The sequence below is a fragment of the Mustelus asterias genome, chromosome 9 (assembly GCF_964213995.1).
Source record: "Mustelus asterias chromosome 9, sMusAst1.hap1.1, whole genome shotgun sequence".
NCBI classification, from domain to species: domain Eukaryota; kingdom Metazoa; phylum Chordata; class Chondrichthyes; order Carcharhiniformes; family Triakidae; genus Mustelus; species Mustelus asterias.
In genome coordinates this window covers 4,209,509-4,228,365 of record NC_135809.1, presented here as the reverse complement: position 1 = coordinate 4,228,365, position 18,857 = coordinate 4,209,509, and the positions used below count along the sequence as shown (strand labels likewise).

Sequence of the window (18,857 nt, the reverse complement as noted above, 5' to 3'; positions counted from 1 at the left end):
GTTTCCATTAACAGGGGAGACTAGGACGCGGGGGCACAGCCTTAGAATAAAAGGGAGTCACTTTAGAACAGAGATGAGGAGAAATTTCTTCAGCCAGAGAGTGGTGGGTCTGTGGAATTCATTGCCACAGAGGGCTGTGGAGGCCGAGACGTTGAGCGTCTTCAAGACAGAAATTGATAAATTCTTGATTTCTCGAGGAATTAAGGGCTATGGGGAGAGGGCGAGTAAATGGAGTTGAAATCAACCATGATTGAATGGTGGAGTGGACTCGATGGGCCGAATGGCCTTACTTCCGCTCCTATGTCTTATGGTCTTATGGTCTTATATTCTTCAATATCCTTGGCGAGCAAAAATATATCACTCGCAGATTTCAAATGTTTTACTGAGCAAGAACCGGCTGCTTCTTATGGGAGAGAGAGTTCCACACTTCTGCCATCCTTTTGTTGTGGATAAGTTTTTTCCTATCTTCTCTACAGAATGACCTGACTCTCATTTTGAGATTGTGTCTCTTTATCCTAGGCTCCTTCACCAGTAGTAAACCTTTCTCTCTATCCACTCTAACAATCCTTTGCAAAATCTTAAACCAATCACCCCTCAAACTTCACTGTTTCAGAGAACGCAAGCCTGGTTAGTCTCGCCTCACAATCTAAACCTTGGAACCCCGGGTAACTTTCTGACCATAAGTCTCACCAGAAATGGATAGATTTTAAAACAGAATCCACCTAAGGAAGTTATGGTTTGTATATCCTAAACCACTTAAGTTACGGTCTAGCTGAATTAGTCAATTATAAGAAGTACTTCATATAGAATGACTTATGTGGTCTTGTTACTGTTAAGCAGATAAATGCAATAAACCACTTGCACACTGGAAGCCTTCATAGGAAACTGAGACTGGAATGCTCGAAAAAACAATTTTGTACTTCTACAGCACTTTTCGTGACCTCAGGTCACCTCAAGTGCTTTCCAGTAGATGAAGTAGTTTTGAAGTAAAGTCACTTTTGTAGGAAATACGGCAATCAATCTGGCAGCAAGGTCTGACAAACAGGATAGAAAGAAACCCTACAATCCGGCCCATCGAGCCTGCACCGACAACAGTCCCACCCAGGCCTTATCCCTGTAACCCCACATATTTACCCCGCTAATCCCTCTAACCTATGCAACCCAGGACACTACGGGGCAATTTAGCAGGACCAATCAACCTAACCCGCGCATCTTTGGAGTTTGGGAGGAAACCGGAGCACCCGGAGGAAACCCACACAGACACGGGGAGAACGTGCAACCTCCGCACAGATAGTGACCCAAGCCGGGATTTGAACCCAGCTAATCACTGTGCCATCTGAATGAAACAATGACCAAATAGTTTGTTTTAGATATTGGTTAAGGGATGAATAAGGGACTGCGTGGCCAAATTCTGCTCAACCTCCATTTTCAAGTTTGCTGTTGACACCACCGTAGTGGGTCGGATCTCAAACAATGATGAGACGGAGTACAGGAGAAAGATAGACAACCTGGTGAAATGGCAACAACAATAATCTCTCCCACACAGCCAACAAAACAAAAGAGATAGTCATCGGCTTCAGGAAGCACAGTGGAGGACATGCCCCTGTCTATATCAATGGGGACAAAGTGAAAATGGTTGAGAGATTCAAGTTTCTAGATCACCAGCAACCTGTCCTGGTCCCTCCACGTTGACGCTATAGTTAAGAAAGCCCCACCAACGCCTCTACTTTCTCAGGAGGCTAAGGAAATTTAGCATATTCACTACGACTCTCACCAATTTTTGCAGATGCACTGTAGAAAGCATCCTTTCCGGATTTATTGCAGCTTGGTATGGCTCCTGCTCTGACCAAGACCACAAGAAACTACAAAGGGTTGTGAACGTAGCCCAATCCATCACTCAAACCAGCCTCCCATCCATTGACTCCATCTACACCTTCCCGCTGCCTCGGAAAAGCAGCCAGCATAATTAAGGATCCCATGCACCCCAGACATTTTCTCTTCCATCTTCTTACATTGGGAAAAAGATAACAAAATCTAAGTTCGTGTACCAACCAACTCAAGAACAGATTCTTCCCTGCTGCCATCAGACTTTTGAATGGACCTGTCTTATATTAAGTTGATCTTTCTCTACACCCTAGCAACTCCACATCATGGCACCCTAGCTATGACTGCAACACTACATTCTGCACTCTCTCCTTTCCTTCTCCCCAATGTACTCTATGAACGGTATGTTTTGTCTGTAATGCGCAAGGAACAACACTTTTCACTGTATCCTAAAACATGTGACAATAATAAATCAAATCAAATCAAATTGAACATTGGCCAGAAATCTGGAAACATTCCCCATCGCTTTTTTAAATAGTGCAATGAGATCTTTTAAATGCAACATCAAAGGGCAGATAGAGAATCAGTTTCTCATGTCATCCAAAGGGTGACAACTCCAGCTATAATATTCAATCATTTGATTGATTCGAATTTAATTGTTATCCTGTTCACTGATCCTTGTTTATTGCTTAAGTTATGCAGGAAACTAGAGGGTTAAGGAATTTGAGAATATTTCAGAAGGACTGAAACTTCCTGCATGAAGAAAAATCCTGTAGGTTCTGAGATGTTTTAAAGGTCTATAAATAAACATATTTGGATTGAAAACTGAATCATCTCTGCGTTATTCTGTAATCATGATGTGGAGATGCCGGTGTTGGACTGGAGTAAACACAGCAAGAAGACTCACACCACCAGGTTAAAGTCCAACAGGTTTATTTGGTAGCAAAAGCCACTAGCTTTCGGAGCACTGCTCCTTCGTCAGGTAAGTGGGTGTTCTGTTCACAAACGGGGCATATAAAGACACAAACTCAATTTATAAAATAATGGTTGGAATGCGCGTCTTTACAGGTAACCAAGTCTTAAAGGTACAGACAATGTGAGTGGAGAGAGGGTTAAGCACAGGTTAAAGAGATGTGTATTGTCTCCAGACAAGACAGTTAGTGAGATTTTGCAAGCCCAGGCAAGTCGTGGGGGTTACAGATAGTCATAGAAATAGAAATCATAGAAACCCTACAGTGCAGAAGGAGGCCATTCGGCCCATCGAGTCTGCACCGACCACAATCCCACCCAGGCCCTACCCCCACATATTTACCCCGCTAAGCCCTCTAACCTACGCATCTCAGGATTCTAAGGGGCAATTTTTAACCTGGCCAATCAACCTAACCCGCACATCTTTGGACTGTGGGGGGAAACCGGAGCACCCGGAGGAAACCCACGCAGACACGAGGAGAATGTGCAAACTCCACACAGACAGTGACCCGAGCCGGGAATCGAACCCGGGACCCTGGAGCTGTGAAGCAGCAGTGCTAACCACTGCACTACCGTGCCGCCCTGTCATAGTGTGGCATGAACCCAAGATCCCGGTTGAGGCCGTCCTCATGTGTGCGGAACTTGGCTATCAATCGCTGCTCAGCGACTCTGCATGTTGTGTCTCATGAAGGCCGCCTTGGAGAACGCTTACCTGAAGATCAGAGACCGAATGCCTGTGACCGCTGAAGTGCTCCCCAACAGGAAGAGAACAGTCTTGCCTGGTGATTGTTGAGCGGTGTTCATTCATCCGTTGTCGTCGCGTCTGCATGGTCTCCCCAATGTACCATGCCTCGGGACATCCTTTCCTGCAGCGTATCAGGTAGACAACGTTGGCCGAGTTGCAAGAGTATGTACCGTGTACCTGGTGGATGGTGTTCTCACGTGAGATGATGGCATCTGTGTCGATGATCCGGCACGTCTTGCAGAGGTTGCTGTGGCAGGGTTGTGTGGTGTCGTGGTCACTGTTCTCCTGAAGGCTGAGTAGTTTGCTGCGGACAATGGTCTGTTTGAGATTGTGCGGTTGTTTGAAGGCAAGAAGTGGGGGTGTGGGGATGGCCTTGGCGAGATGTTCGTCTTCATCGATGACATGTTGAAGGCTCCGGAGAAGATGTCGTAGCTTCTCCGCTCCGGGGAAGTACTGGACAACGAAGGGTACTCTGTCCACCGTGTCCCATGTTTGTCTTCTGAGGAGGTCGGTGCGGTTTTTCGCTGTGGCGCGTCGGAACTGTCGATCGATGAGTCTAGCGCCATATCCTGTTCTTATGAGGGCATCTTTCAGTGTCTGGAGGTGTCTGTTGCGATCCTCCTCATCCGAGCAGATCCTGTGTATACGGAGGGCTTGTCCGTAGGGGATGGCTTCTTTAACGTGTTTAGGGTGGAAGCTGCAGAAGTGGAGCATTGTGAGGTTATCCGTGGGCTTGCGGTGCAGTGAAGTGCTGAGGTGACCGTCCTTAATGGAAATGCATGTGTCCAAGAATGCAACCGATTCCGGAGAGTAGTCCATGGTGAGTCTGATGGTGGGATGGAACTGGCAGGAAAGGATGTCCCGAGGCATGGTACATTGGGGAAACTATGCAGACACTACGACAATGGATGAATGAACACCGCTCGACAATCACCAGGCAAGAGTGTTCTCTTCCTGTTGGGGAACACTTCAGCAGTCACGGGCATTCGGCCTCTGATCTTCGGGTAAGTGTTCTCCAAGGCGGCCTTCACGACACACGACAATGCAGAGTCGCAGAGACTGATAGCCAAGTTCCGCACACATGAGGACGGCCTCAACCGGGATCTTGGGTTCATGTCACACTATCTGTAACCCCCACGACTTGCCTGGGCTTGCAAAATCTCACTAACTGCCTTGTCTGGAGACAATACACATCTCTTTAACCTGTGCTTAACCCTCTCTCCACTCACATTGTCTGTACCTTTAAGACTTGATTACCTGTAAAGACTCGCATTCCAACCATTATTTTGTAAATTGAGTTTGTGTCTTTATATGCCCTGTTTGTGAACAGATCTCCCACTTACCTGACGAAGGAGCAGCGCTCCGAAAGCTCGTGGCTTTTGCTACCAAATAAACCTGTTGGACTTTAACCTGGTGTTGTGAGACTTCTTACTGTTATTCTGTGATGATAGTGTTAGTAAGTGTGACCACCACACTGTCCTTGTGGAGACAAAGTCCTGCCCTCACATTAAGGACACCTTCCATCATGTTATCTGACAATCTCACCATGCGAGATCAGAGAGATTTCAAATAAAAGTCAAATACTGCTGGTGCTGGAAATCTGAAATAAAAACAGAAAATGTTGGAAAATCTCAGCAAATCTGGCAGCATCTGTGGAGGGAGAAAGAGAGTTAATGTTTTAAGTCATAAAAGCAAATTACTGCGGATGCTGGAATCTGAAACCAAAAGAGAAAATGCTGGAAAATCTCAGCAAGTCTGGCAGCGTCCGTAAGGAGAGAAAAGAGCTGACGTTTCAAGTCCAGGTGACCCTTTGTCAAAGCTAAAAGGCACAGAAAGTGGGAGATATTTATACTGCAAGGGGAGGGAATGAAAGATGAGTCATAGCCACAGAAACCAGGGGAAAATACTGCTAATGGCTGTCCACAGAGAGAATAAAGGGTGTCAATGGCCATTCTATACCTTTAGCTTTGTCAAGGGGTCATCTGACTCGAAATGTCAGCTCTTTTCTCTCCTTACAGATGCTGCCAGACCTGCTGAGATTTTCCAGCGTTTTTTTCCCTTTTGGTTAATGTTTCAAGTCCATGTGACCTTTCCACAGAACTGAAGAGGGATAAAAATGCAATGAATTATATAATTGCAGAGGTGGGTGGGGCAGAATGAAAGGTCAGGGATAGGTTGGAGCTAAGGAGAGCTTGACAAAGATGGACATAAGACAAAGGGGGTGTTAATGCTGACATCAGGGATTGAAGATGTGCTGATAGTGGCTGGAAGGTAAGGTATCAGACTGAGTGTTAACAGGAGAACAAAGGTCAGTAGAAGCTAAATTGAAAAACAATGGACAGGTGGTGGTGGGGTGTATTGGGGCAAACCAGAGGAACAAAATAAGCAACAATAAAAAAACACAAACACACCTCCAAACTTGGCACCCATGAGGGTGTATGGGCCATCAGCAGCAGAACTGTATTCTATCTCAATCTCATAGATCATAGAAATCATAGAAACCCTACAGTGCAGAAGGAGGCCATTTGGCCCATCGAGTCTGCACCGACCACAATCCCACCCAGGCCCTACCCCCACATATTTACCCGCTAATCCCTCTAACCTATGCATCCCAGGACTCTAAGGGGCAATTTTTAACCTGGCCAATCAACCTAACCCGCACATCTTTGTCTTCTGTAATCTCATGGCCCACATATCCCACACTCCACCACCACCATCAAACCAGGAAATTAACCCTGGTTCAATGAAGAGTGCTGGAAGGCATACTTCGAGCAACACCAGGCATACCTAAAAATGAAGTGCCAACCTGGTGAAGCTACAACACATGACTATTCACATGCCAAACATAAGCAGCAAGTGATAGACAGACCTAAGCAATCCCACAACCAAAGGATCAAAGCTAAGCTCTGCAGTCCTGCCACATCCAGTCGTGAGCGGTGGTGGACAATTAAACAACTCACTGGAGGAGGAGGCTCCACAAATATCCCCGTCCTCAATGATGGAGGAGTCCAGCACATCAGTGCAAAAGATAAGGCTGAAGCATTCGCAGCAATCTTCAGCCAGAAGTGCCGAGTGGATGATCCAACTCGTCACCTCCAGAAGTCCCCAGCATGACAGATGCCAGTCTTCAGCTACTTTGATTCACTCAGCATGATATGAAGAAAGAGTTGAAGGCACTGGATGCTGCAAAGGCAATGGGCCCTGACAACATTCTGACAATAGTACTGAAGACTTGTACTCCAGACTTGCCGCTCCCATAGCCAAGCTGTTCCAGGACAGCTACAACACTGGCATCTACCCGGCAATGTGGAAAATTGCCCCGCTATGTCCTATACACAAGGATCAGGAAAAATCCAACCCAGTCAATCTCCGCCCCAGCTCTCTGGGAATGTGTTGTACCTGGTCAGGACAAAATGAAATTCTAACTCATACAGAATTCATCGTTCACACAGACAAATGTCTCCATGAATGGTTTTGCTACCTTAATTAGAGAATGTGATTCCTCGCTAGCATTTTTATTTTTGACTTTTGACTGTACACATTTTCTATAAAAAAAGACAAATGAACACAGTGGCACAGAATCATAGAAACCCTACAGTGCAGAAAGAGGCCATTTGGCCCATCGAGTCTGCACCGACCACAATCCCACCCAGGCCCTACCCCCATATCCCAACATATTTACCTGCTAATCCCTCTAACCTACGCAGCTCAGGATTCTAAGGGGCAATTTTTTTAGCATAGCCAATCGACCTAACTCACACATCTTTGGACTGTGGGAGGAAACCAGAGCACCCGGAGGAAACCCACGCAGGCACGAGGAGAATGCGCAAACTCCACACAGACAGTGACCCAAACCGGGAATCGAACCCAGGTCCCTGGAGCTGTGAAGCAGCAGTGCTAACCACTGTGCTACCGTGCCATCCACGGTGACTAGCACTGCTGCCTCACAGCCCCAGGGACCCGAGTTCAATTCCAGCCTCGGGTGATAGTCTGCGCGGAGTCTGCACGTTCTCCCCATGTCTGCGTGGGTTTCCTCCGGGTGCTCCAGTTTCCTCCCACACTCCAAAGATGTGCAGGTTAGGTGGATTGGCCATGCTAAATTGCCCCTCAGTGTCCAACGATGTGTAGGTTAACTGAATTGGCCATGGTAAATTGACCCTTAGTGTCCAAAGATGCATAGGTTAGATGGATTGGCCATAGTAAGTTGACCCTTAGTGTCCAAAGATGTGTAAGTTAGGTGGATTGGCCATGGTAAATATGTGGGGTGACTGGGAGGGAAGATATCCTGGGTAAGATACTCTGTCAGAGAGTCGGTACAGATTCGATGGGTCGAATGGCCTCTTTCTGCACTGTAGGGATTCTATGAAACAGCCTGAACTTGAAAAGAAGATGTGATTAGAAATGTGGGTGCTGTCTGCTCAGTCCTGAACTGCCCAGGGCCAGAGTTGGACAGGAGACTGTGTGCTGCTAGTCTGGGGAGGGGTGGGGAGGGGTGGGGGGAGGAAATTTATTTGACTCAATAAGGGGATGATTTGTAAAAGTCACCGAGGCCGACTTTGCGGTCCATGAATAAAGCTCACCATTTCTACGGAGGAGGAAGTAACACTACACCAGAAAAAAATTCCCTACCACTAGTTAAACGTATTTAAGGGCCGTCCCAGATTTTTGTGTTCTTAATTCCTTGTCGGCATTCAGAGAAAATTGAATGGATGGATGTGTAGCGCCGAACTCGAGGGATCAAATAACAGCCTGACGCAGGGCAGGCTGCCAGGGAGTCAAACTGGACTACTTAAAATGCTTCCAGACGGCAGGGCTCAGAGTCTGGGGAGTTAGACAGGTGAGTCACACCTGGAGGGGGTTCAGAACCATCCTCACTCAATCCCTGCGCCCAATCTTCCCGTTCCAGTGCAGAATGAATTAGTGTCCTGTCTGAACTGGCATAGATGGAAGCGCTCAGCTAATCTTTTTTTTAATTTTACAGGTTCCCATTATTGCACATTAAGCATGGTAAGAGAACTTGTAAATCTCTGTATGTTTTGCACCGTTACTAAAGTGTTTGAAAGTGTCGCTCTAAGTATAATTATTTGAAATTTTTTGCCAGAGTTGCTGCACGCAAGATAATTACACCCCTCTGTTTAATGATGCCTTTGAGGTGATACAACATCAACATCACTCGGCCCAGTTTCGACAGGACCCGAATCTCCAGTATCTGCCAAGCAAGTATCTTACTCCATCCCTCCAGACTCGGAATCAGTCACTGTGAGCTTATTTATCCATATGCTTTTCTATAACCTCTCTCCTTCTTGTTAAGGTCCTCCACTCTCGATGTACAACTTCCAGCATTATCAAGAGACTGGTCCTGCCCCTTACTGCCCTCTGAATGTCCACACCCAACATTTGCAGGACACTGTAAGTTCAAAAACTGGGCACTGAGGGACAAAGATGTATGTGACTGAATGTATGGGGGGATAACTCATTGTTAATTACTCTTTATAGTAAAGCTGAGGCTTTCCTTTTCAAACAGTGACTTTTTGTGATCTGGAATGTGCCGCCTGAAAGGATTGTGGAAGTTGGTTCAATAGAAACTTTCAAAAGGGAATTAGATAAATAATTTGAACGTGGGGGGAGATGGGGTTTGTTATGGGGAAAGAACAAGGAATGGGATGAATTGGATAACTCTTTGTAAGAGATAGCAGGAGACATGAAGAGCTGAATGGCCTCCTTCTGATTCCTTAAAGGAATCATGGAGTAAAAGGATTTGGGATTAAGCAGTAACTGGGACTAAGAGAGACTAACACAAGATGTTGCTTGATCTCTGTGTGCTTGTGAATAGTTTATAATCTGAAGATGTCTTTATGCTTCTGATTCACAAGAATGGTTCCAGGGGTGAGGAACTTTCGTTGTGAAGATTGGTTGGAGAGGTTAGGACAGTTTTCCTTAGAGAAAGATTTGAGAAAATCGTGAGAGGAGATTTGATCGAGGTGTTCAAAATCAAGAGGGGTCTGGACAGGGTAAATAGGAAGAAACTGTTCCCATTGGTGAAAGGATTGGGAACGAGAGGCACAGATTTAAGGTAATTGGTAAAAAAAGCAAAGGTGATGTGAGAAAAAGTCTTTTCACACAGTGATTAGGTAGGGTCTGGAGTGTACTGTCTGAGTGTGGTGGAGGCAGGTTCAATCGAGGCTGTGGAAAAGGCGTCAGGCTATTATCTCAAAAGGAAGAATGTGCAGGGTTACGGGGAGAAGGCGGGAGAATGGGACGAGGTCAGTTGCTCATTCAGCGAGCTGGCACAGACGAGATGGGCTATGGGTCTGGCAGCATCTGTGGAGTCCGTATGACTTCTTCAGAGCTGTCAGTTCTTAAGAGGTCACATGGACTCCATGCTGTCAGAACTGCTGAGATTTTCCAGCATTTTCTGTTTTTGTTTCAGATTCCAGCATCCGCAGTACTTATCGGAAATATTAGTCACAAATAAATCCGACAGGGAGCTCAGGAAAAACTCCTTTACCCAGAGTATTGAGAATGTTGAACTCACAACAACAATGAATTGGTGAGGCAAATAGCTTGGGGGAAAGCCAGACAAACAGCTGAGGGTGAAAGGAATAGACCAGTGATGGGCAACCTTAGATACTGAGTGGGCTGCGTGAGTGACCCTCCTTCATCTCAGTGAGTGGCAAGATTGAAATCAGACTTATTCACTAAACATGACCCTGTGAATAAGGTTAAATACATTTAATGCACTGAATACTTCATAAAGGGTTATAGAAAACGTTTAATCATTTATATATTAATAGAACTGTCATCAACTTCAAATAGTATAAACAATAAATATGGATACTTTGGACACAGAGGGAGCGCACGGCTCTCACAGTCAATGTTACAGAATCATAGAATCTACAGTGCAGAAGGAGGCCATTTGGCTCATCGAACCTGCACTGACAACAATCCCACCCAGGTCCCATCCCTGTAACCCCACATATTTACCCCTCTAATCCTCTTGACACGAAGGGGCAATTTAGCATGGCCAATCCACCTAACCCACACATCTTTGGACTGTGGGAGGAAACCGGAGCACCCGGAGGAAACACGGGGAAAGCGTGAAAACTCCACACAGTGACAAGAGGCCAGAATTGAACACAGATCCCTGGCGCTGTAAGGCAGCAGTGCTAAGCACTGTGCCACCGTGCCGTCCCTTGTAAACAATCAGTATACACCTCTCTTCACTTACCCTTGCTTTATGTGCAAATCACTTCAGTCACCTAGCAGGAAAAAAACTACACGGACAGAAGCCAGGGGAATGTGGCAACCCTGCACCTGGGCACCGGTCAACACTATGTCCCGTGTGGCCGCACTGAGAACCCAGATGGGCCACATGTGGCCCCTGGGCAGCAGATTGCCCACCACTGGAATAGAAGAGTACGTTAATGGGGGTTAAATGAAAAGGGGGTGGGAGGAAGCGTGAAGCATTAATGCCAGTTGAATTGAATGGCCTGTTTCTGTGCTGGAGAACCGATGTAGCTGTATGATATATCGAAGCCCTGTGTCTGCCAGTTCCAATGGCTCAGGCGAGTGTTCAGGATCCCATGGCACTTGAAGAAGAAATGATATGGCCAGAGTGACTCCTCCAGCAAACTGGCCATTCTTCATCTAGTTGTGGGATCCTGCTGTACACAAGATGGCTGCTCAGTTTGCTTCAATTACAAACTACCTCAATATTCGTGGAAGACTTTGGGTCATTTCTGAAAGTTGTGATTGGGCACAATAATAACGTGAGTCTTTCATAATGCACTCCCCCCCTTCCCCCACCCCACCCACCACTAAGTAAAAGACCAGCCTACAGGAATTGCAAGCTAAAATGACAAAGTTGACAGTCCAACAAAGAAGCTGGAAATATTTCTCACAATACTTGTAAACAATGTGGCATTGCAGTGTTCCCTATTTTAGTCCAGATATTGTCCATTTACTTTAATCAAAACATAATAGTGGAAACACTCAGGAGGTGAGTCAGTATCTGTGGAGAGAACAATAGAGTTAAGGTTCCAGATTGAGACTTCATCAAACTTTTACATTTTTTCCTCTGTGATTTTAAATGGTTTTATAAAAAGTACATTCTGCCCACAATAATGATCAGGCCACGTACTTCACTGTCGGAGGTATCTTCTCCCCAGGAAATGACACTAAACTGTGGCTCTTTCCCTTCTCGTTAGGGATAAGGGTATACCTTTGGGCTCCTGACTGTTCTCAAAGGAGAGCAGGGGAAGTCACCCTGGTGGCCTGAGTCAACATTTACCCCTCAACCAAAATCCAAGGGGGAACAAAGGTTTGTCTCATTGCAGTTTAGAATCCCTACAGTGCAGAAGGAGGCCTTTCGGCCCATCGAGCCTGCACCAACAACAATCCCATTCAGGCCCTATTCCAATAACCCCACATATTTACCCTGCTAATCCATCTGACATTAATGCATGGCCAATCAACCTAACCCGCACATCTTTGGGCGGTGCAAGAAGTCTCACAACACCAGGTTAAAGTCCGACAGGTTTATTTGGAATCACAAGCTTTTGGGGTGCTGTTCCTTCATCAGGTGAGTGGAGAGGTAGCTTTCACAAACAAAACCTACCTCTCCACTCACCTGATGAAGGAGCAGCACTCCGAAAGCTTGCGGTTCCAAATAAACCTGTCGGACTTTAACCTGGTGTTGAGACTTTTTACTGTGCCCAGCTCAGTCCAATGTCAGCATTTCCACATCTTTGGACAGTGGGAGGAAACCAGAGCACCTAGAGGAAACCCACACAGATACGGGGAGAATGCACAAACCCCACACGGGCAGTCACCCGAGGCCAGAATTGAAGCTTTAAGTGTAACAAATTGGTTGCTGACTTTGAGCAGTGATTGGGTGCTTGAGGCAATGGCAAGTCTCCATTAATGTAGATTCTTTATCATTTGCAACAGTGTAGGTCAGATTCTGATGTATTTAAGAAGATATTCAGAAAGAAATATTTAATGTTAAGCATGTTTCAGAGTCAGCTGACAAAGAACTTCTCCTTTCAAAACTCATTGTCCAAGTGAAGTCACAACCACGTGAGGGGCAGCAGAATGGGGAATTCTATCTAATCTCATGACTCTAACAAGATCTTAACTTTTATACCTCCAGGTGGATTTTAACTTTGAGAGCAACAAAGTAATGTATGAAAATGGGTCCCAGAATCCCGGTTATTTTCCAGACAACCACCTTCAAGATTTATTTATCCCAAGGCAAGGAAAAGGTTTGTCTTCTTATTTCCACTTCCTTATCGCTCACGCCCCGGGTGGATTTTCCCGAGGATAATTTTATTAATATTTGTTCATGGGCTGTGGGTGTCGCTGGTTGGGGATTATTGCTCTTCCCTAATGGCCCTTGAACTGAGTGACTCGCTGGACTATTTCCATTTCAGAGGCTAGTTAAGAGTCAACCACATTCCTGTGGCTCTGGAGTCACATGCAGCCCAGACTAGGTAAGGGTGGCAGATTTCCTTCCCTAAAAGACATTCGTGAACCTGATGGGTTTTTCCGACAATCGTTTCATGGTCATCATTAGACATTTTTAATTCCAGATTTTAATTGAATTCAAATTTCACCATTTGCCATGTGCGATTTGAACTTGGGTCCCCAGAAACATTACCCTGGATCTCTGGATTACTAGTCCAGCGACAATTACACTACGCCACTATCTGTTTTGCTATCAAGTGGCATGGTAGCGCAGTGGTTAGCACAGCTGCCTCATAGTGCCCAGGACCCGGGTTCAATTCCAGCCTTGGGTGACTGTCTGTGTGGAGTTTGCACATTCTCCCCGTGTCTGCGTGGGTTTCCTCCGGGTGCTCCGGTTTCCTCCCACAGTCCAATGATGTACGGGTTCGGTGGACTGGGCATGATAAATTGCCTTGGTGTCAGGGGGATTAGGAGGGTAAATATGTGGGGTTACTGGGATAGGACAGGACCTGGGGGGGATTGTTGTTGGTGCAACAACAATAGGTCAATAGATAGGTCAAAGAAGACAGTGGAAGGGTGCGTTTCTGAATGGAGGGCTGTGACAAGTGGTGTTCCTCAAGGATCAGTGCTGGGACCTTTGCTGTTTGTAATATATATAAATGATTTGGAGGAAACTGTAACTGTATTGATTAGTAAGTTTGCGGACGACACAAAGGTTGGTAGATTTGCAGATAGCGATGAGGACCATCAGAGGATACAGCAGGATATAGATCAGTTGGAGACTTGGGCGGAGAAATGGCAGATGGAGTTTAATCCGGACAAATGTGAGGTAATGCATTTTGGAAGGTCTAATACAGATAGGAAATATACAGTAAATGGCAGAACCTTTAAGAGTATTGATAGGCAAAGGGATCTGGGTGTACAGGTACACAGGTCACTGAAAGTGGCAATGCAGGTGGAGAAGGTAGTCAAGAAGGCATATGGCATGCTTGACTTCATCGGCCAGGGTATTGAGTTTAAAAATTGGCAAGTCATGTTGACGCTTTATAGAACCTTAGTTAGGCCGCACTTGGAATATAGTGTTCAATTCTGGTCGCCACACTACCAGAAGGATGTGGAGGCTTTGGAGAGGATACAGAAAAGATTTACCAGGATGTTTCCTGGTATGGAGGGCATTAGCTATGAGGAGAGGTTGGCGAAACTTGGTTTGTTCTCATTGGAGCGATGGAGGTTGAGGGGAGACCTGATAGAAGTCTACAAGATTATGAGAGGCATGGACAGAGTGGATAGTCAGAAGCTTTTTCCCAGGGTGGAAGAGTCAATTACTAGGGGGGCATAGGTTTAAGGTGCGAGGGGTAAGGTTTAAAGGAGATGTACGAGGCAGATATTTTACACAGAGAGTAGTGGGTGCCTGGAATTCGTTGCCGGGGGAGGTAGTGGAAGCGGATATGGTAGTGACTTTTAAGGGGCGTCTTGACAAGTACATGAATAGGATGGGAATAGAGGGATATGGTTCTCAGAAGGGTAGGGGGTTTTAGTTAAGTCGGGCAGCATGGTCGGTGCAGGCTTGGAGGGCCGAAGGGCCTGTTTCTGTGCTGTAATTTTCTTTGTTCTTTGTTCAAGCTTGATGGGCCAAATGGCCTCCTTCTGCACTGTAGATCCTATAACTTACAGCACTGGTGTAAAACATTCCAGAATTATTTAACAGCAGTGTTAAACACAGAGCCATTTAGTTCCTTCATCCAGATGTTAGCACAAGTGTAAAGGGCAATTTGTCCTCCCCCCCCCCCCCCCCCCCCCCGTTGTTCCCGCACTGTTCAGTTCAATGGCCCCTGCAGCAGGGGCTCCGATCTTCTTCAATGCCCTCATGCTGTTCTTTGTTACAGGCAGGAAGAGACTGCGCCTTTATGAATTCCTGAGCGAATCTCTCCATGATTCCCAGATGTCCGACTGCATCCAGTGGGTGGACAGGAAGAGCGGCATCTTCCAATTCATCTCCAAGAACAAGGAGAAAGTGGCGGAGATGTGGGGCAGAAGGAAGGGCAATCGGAAGACCATGACCTACCAGAAAATGGCCCGAGCCCTCAGGAACTATAGCCGGACAGGAGAGATTGTGAAAGTGCGCAGGAAGCTAACCTACCAGTTCGATGCCCAAGTCCTGCAGAGACTGGGAAATGTCTCAAGCTCTTTCTATCCAGCCACCGACCATGAACATTATGGCTGTGATCACTGGCATTTCAGTTACAACTATAACGATCTTTCACACGAAAATTCCAGATGAGCGGTCTTGGTTCAAACTAAACCGTGTTCTTTGGAACAAAATGTTGCAGAGAAGCAGAGAGAAGGGCTAACACTGCGTTTGAAATAATCCGACATTCTAAATCCTGTAAATATCATTTACTCTTTAAGTTAGTGTGTGTCAGGTTTCAGCCCAGTCCAGGGTGATGGACTCAAAATATTAGAATAAAAATTCCTTTTTTTTGTATAGTCTGTGTATTAAGTGATTATGCAGCAGACACACCTGCACAGGGACTTGGTCACACACCTGGACAGTGTCAGATCGTCAACCAGACAGAGAGAGGCCAGTCATTGGAGCAAGACTTCAGGACTCCAACTAAATGACAGGTTCATGGAGATGTGAGGGGAAACAGAGTATGAAATTTGGGGAGACCAATACAACAATCTGAAATAAAAACAGACAAATGCTGGAAATCCTCCTGCAGCAGTGGGAGAAAGAGGTAATATTTCAGGGCAATGGCCTTTCATCGGAACCATTTGAATTTTTAAAAAATTAATTCCTGGAACATGGGCCAGCATTTATTGCCCATCCCTAGTGGCCCTTGGAGGGAGGTTGAAAGTCCACCCACATTGCTGTGGCTCTGGAGTCACATATAGGCCAGACCGGGTAAGGACGACAGATTTCCTTCCCTAAAGGGACATTAGTGAACCAGATGGGTTTTTCCAACAATCATAGAATCCCTACAGTGCAGAAGGAGGCCATTCGGCCCATTGAGTCTGCACCGACCACAATCCCACCCAGGCACTATTCCCGCAACCCCACGCATTTTACCTGCTAATCCCCCTGATGCTAATGGACAATTTAGCATGGCCAATCAACCTAACCCACACATCTTTGGACTGTGGGAGGAAACCGGAGCACCCGGAGAAAACCCACACAGACACGGGGAGAATGTGCAAACTCTACACAGACAGTGACCCGAGGCCGGAATTGAACCTGGGACCCTGGCGCTGTGAAGCAGCAGTGCTAACCACTGTGCCATCGTGCCGCCCACAATGGTTTTATGGTCATCAGTCGTTTCTTAGTTCCAGACATTTTTTATTGAATTCAAATTCCAACATTTGCCATGGCGGGATTTGAATCCGGATCCCCAGAACATTAGCTGAGTTGCTAGATTAATAGTCTAGCAACAATACCACTAGGCCATAGCCTCCCCTATATAGGTAGAAATAGAGGAAGCATTAATATAGGAGAAAGAGAGTGATAGATACAGATTCAGAAAGATGGAAAGAGCAAAACAGGATTGATTAGACAGTGTTGGTCAGAAGAGTAGACACATTCCCCCAGGCTGACAAAACCGAGCATTAGAGAATTGTATAGCGCAGAGATGGTCACTCAGCCCACTTTGTATGTGCCAGCCCTTTGAAAGAGTTATCTAATTAGTCCCAGTCCACCACTCTTTTCCTGAAAGTTCTGCAATTTCCTTTCCTTCTTCAAATATGTATCCAATTCTCTTTGTGAAAGTTACTGTTGAATCTGCTTCCTTCACCATTTCAACAGAATATTCTGGATCACAACAACTCACTGCATTAAATAAAACAAATTTCCTCATGTGGCCTCTGGTTCTTTTGTTAGTTATTGTCAATCTTGGCTCTCTGCTGCCAACATGTCTGCCACTGGAAGTATATTTGCAAAGCCGCAACTGAATCATATAACATGCAGTGGGGTACAGAGCAAATATTCTTCAATGAGTCCCTCACTACAGGAATTCCGGTACCAAAACCTGTTCAATGCACACCATAAATTAAAACATTTTAGGACTGATGTGAGGAGACATTTCTTCATCCAGAGAGTGGTGAATCTGTGGAGTTCGCTACCACAGAAAGCAGTTGAGGCCAAATCATTGTGAGATTTCAAGAAGAAATGTTAAGAGGGGTGGCACAGTGGCACAGTGGTTAGCACTGCTGCCTCACAGCGCCAGGGACCCGGGTTAGATTCCCGGCTTGGGTCACAGTCTGTGCGGAGTTTGCACATTCTCCCCGTGTCTGCATGAGTTTCTTCCTCATGCTCAGGTTTCCTCCCACAGTCCAAAGATGTGCGGGTTAGGTGGATTGGCCATGCTAAATTGAGCCTTTGTGTCAGGGGGATTAGCAGGGTAAATCCATGAGGTTATGAGGATAAGGCCTGGGTGGGATTGTTGTCGGTGCAGCCTCGTTGGGCCGAATGGCCTCCTTCTGCTCTGTAGGGATTCTAAGAAATTAGATATAGCTCTTTGGGCTATAGGGATCAAGGCATATGAGGGAAGGGGGGATCAGGATGTTGAATTTGATGATTAACCATGATCAAAATGAATGGTAGAGCAGCTTTGAAGGGCCGATTGGTCTACTCCTGCTTCTAGTTTCTATGATTAAAATCTGGAACCTGAGATGGAAAAGGCAAAATGGGGTGTGAGAGAAAAATACTGTGAGTGCTGGAATCTGAAACAAAACAGAAAATGCTGGAAAATCTCAGCAGGTCTGACAGCATCTGTGGGGAGAGAATGGAGCCAACGTTTCGAGTCTGGATGACCAGGGGTGTCATCTATTCACTGACTACAAGAATTGCTAAACCTCTGTGGACTGTGCAAATGTGAATATATTTACGTAAAGGTAGTGCAATGTGAGTCTGCATGGCTGGGAAACTCTTAAGACAGGATACCCCAAGCTATGGTTGCGAACCCCACTGGGGGGGTCACGAGACGAGATTTTTGAGGTGACGAACTCCAAGGCAGCAATGACTGCTGTGGGGCTTGGGCTGAATGCTAACAGCTGTGAGGCCTCTTTAAACCCTCGCCTTTTGTATCTCATGTTGGGTGTGGTCAAATGAACGGATCTCTGAGGCCTGATTGCTGCTGCAAAGAAAAACCTGTGAAAAGCTAGGATTTTCTTTAAAAAAATAAGAAGTCTGAAGTTGAAGCAATTCTCCCCACTGTCCTCACTGCAGCCCCCCCACCCCCTCACTTCCCAGTCAGGAACTATCCCTCTCCCACACACCACAGATAAAAGGTCCGTCATCAGGGCACACAACATCCAAAGCATTAAACTGAGCTCTCACTGGGAAACTGTTTGGGAAGTACTATCTTAAGGAGGGAGGTTCAAATCAACCTTTTAACCTTATTTCAGTTTGCTATTAAGTGGCGACCAAACTGGTAAATGCCCATGAAATCTTACAACCGGGGAGGAGGACATTCGGCCCATCTCATCTTTACTGGCTCTGTGAAATAGCTATGCAATTAGAATCACTAGCCCCCACCCCCCGTCACACCCCACTCTTTCCCCTCAGCCTCGTTTATATTTCATTCAAGTATTTATCCAATTTATTTTGAAAGTTCAGTTGAATCTGCTTCCATTTCAAACAGTACCTTGCACAGAGTTGGGAGAAAATAACAATTTGATGCCTTTTATTAAAATTTTATTACATAGTATAAAAGAACCATCGGATTGTACAAGTTACAATGCACCCTGTCTGTTATCACAATGGTTCCTGCCTCAAACCACAACCTGCAAGATCAAATGCCGACACTCTAGTTAAGAAAGCTCACCAACGCCTCTACTTTCTCAGAAGACTAAGGAAATT

At 45.9% G+C, this 18,857-nt stretch overlaps 1 protein-coding gene across 2 annotated transcripts; it reads left to right on the top strand.

Moving 5' to 3' along the window:
• Positions 1–8,209: 8,209 nt before the first annotated feature.
• On the top strand, positions 8,210–16,858 carry LOC144499065 (transcription factor Spi-C-like). 2 transcript variants are annotated; one of them, XM_078221124.1, is made up of 6 exons: positions 8,210–8,375; positions 8,520–8,545; positions 8,640–8,754; positions 8,850–8,947; positions 12,690–12,801; positions 14,890–16,858. In XM_078221124.1, exons 2-6 carry the CDS (start codon positions 8,543–8,545, stop codon positions 15,282–15,284), a joined length of 723 nt encoding a protein of 240 aa, XP_078077250.1. In that variant the 5' UTR covers positions 8,210–8,375; positions 8,520–8,542; the 3' UTR covers positions 15,285–16,858. The 2 variants fall into 2 exon arrangements, with proteins under 2 accessions (XP_078077250.1, XP_078077251.1); XM_078221125.1 differs by lacking the exon at positions 8,210–8,375 and having other exon boundaries at positions 8,467–8,545.
• Positions 16,859–18,857: the final 1,999 nt, after the last annotated feature.

Bases quoted from the DNA above. Each gene is read 5' to 3' on its own strand.
- LOC144499065 (XM_078221124.1), top strand. The intron at 8,755-8,849 runs GCAAGTATCTTA...CTTCTTGTTAAG, and splicing joins GAATCTCCAGTATCTGCCAA to GTCCTCCACTCTCGATGTAC. The intron at 8,948-12,689 runs GTAAGTTCAAAA...TTATACCTCCAG, and splicing joins CCCAACATTTGCAGGACACT to GTGGATTTTAACTTTGAGAG.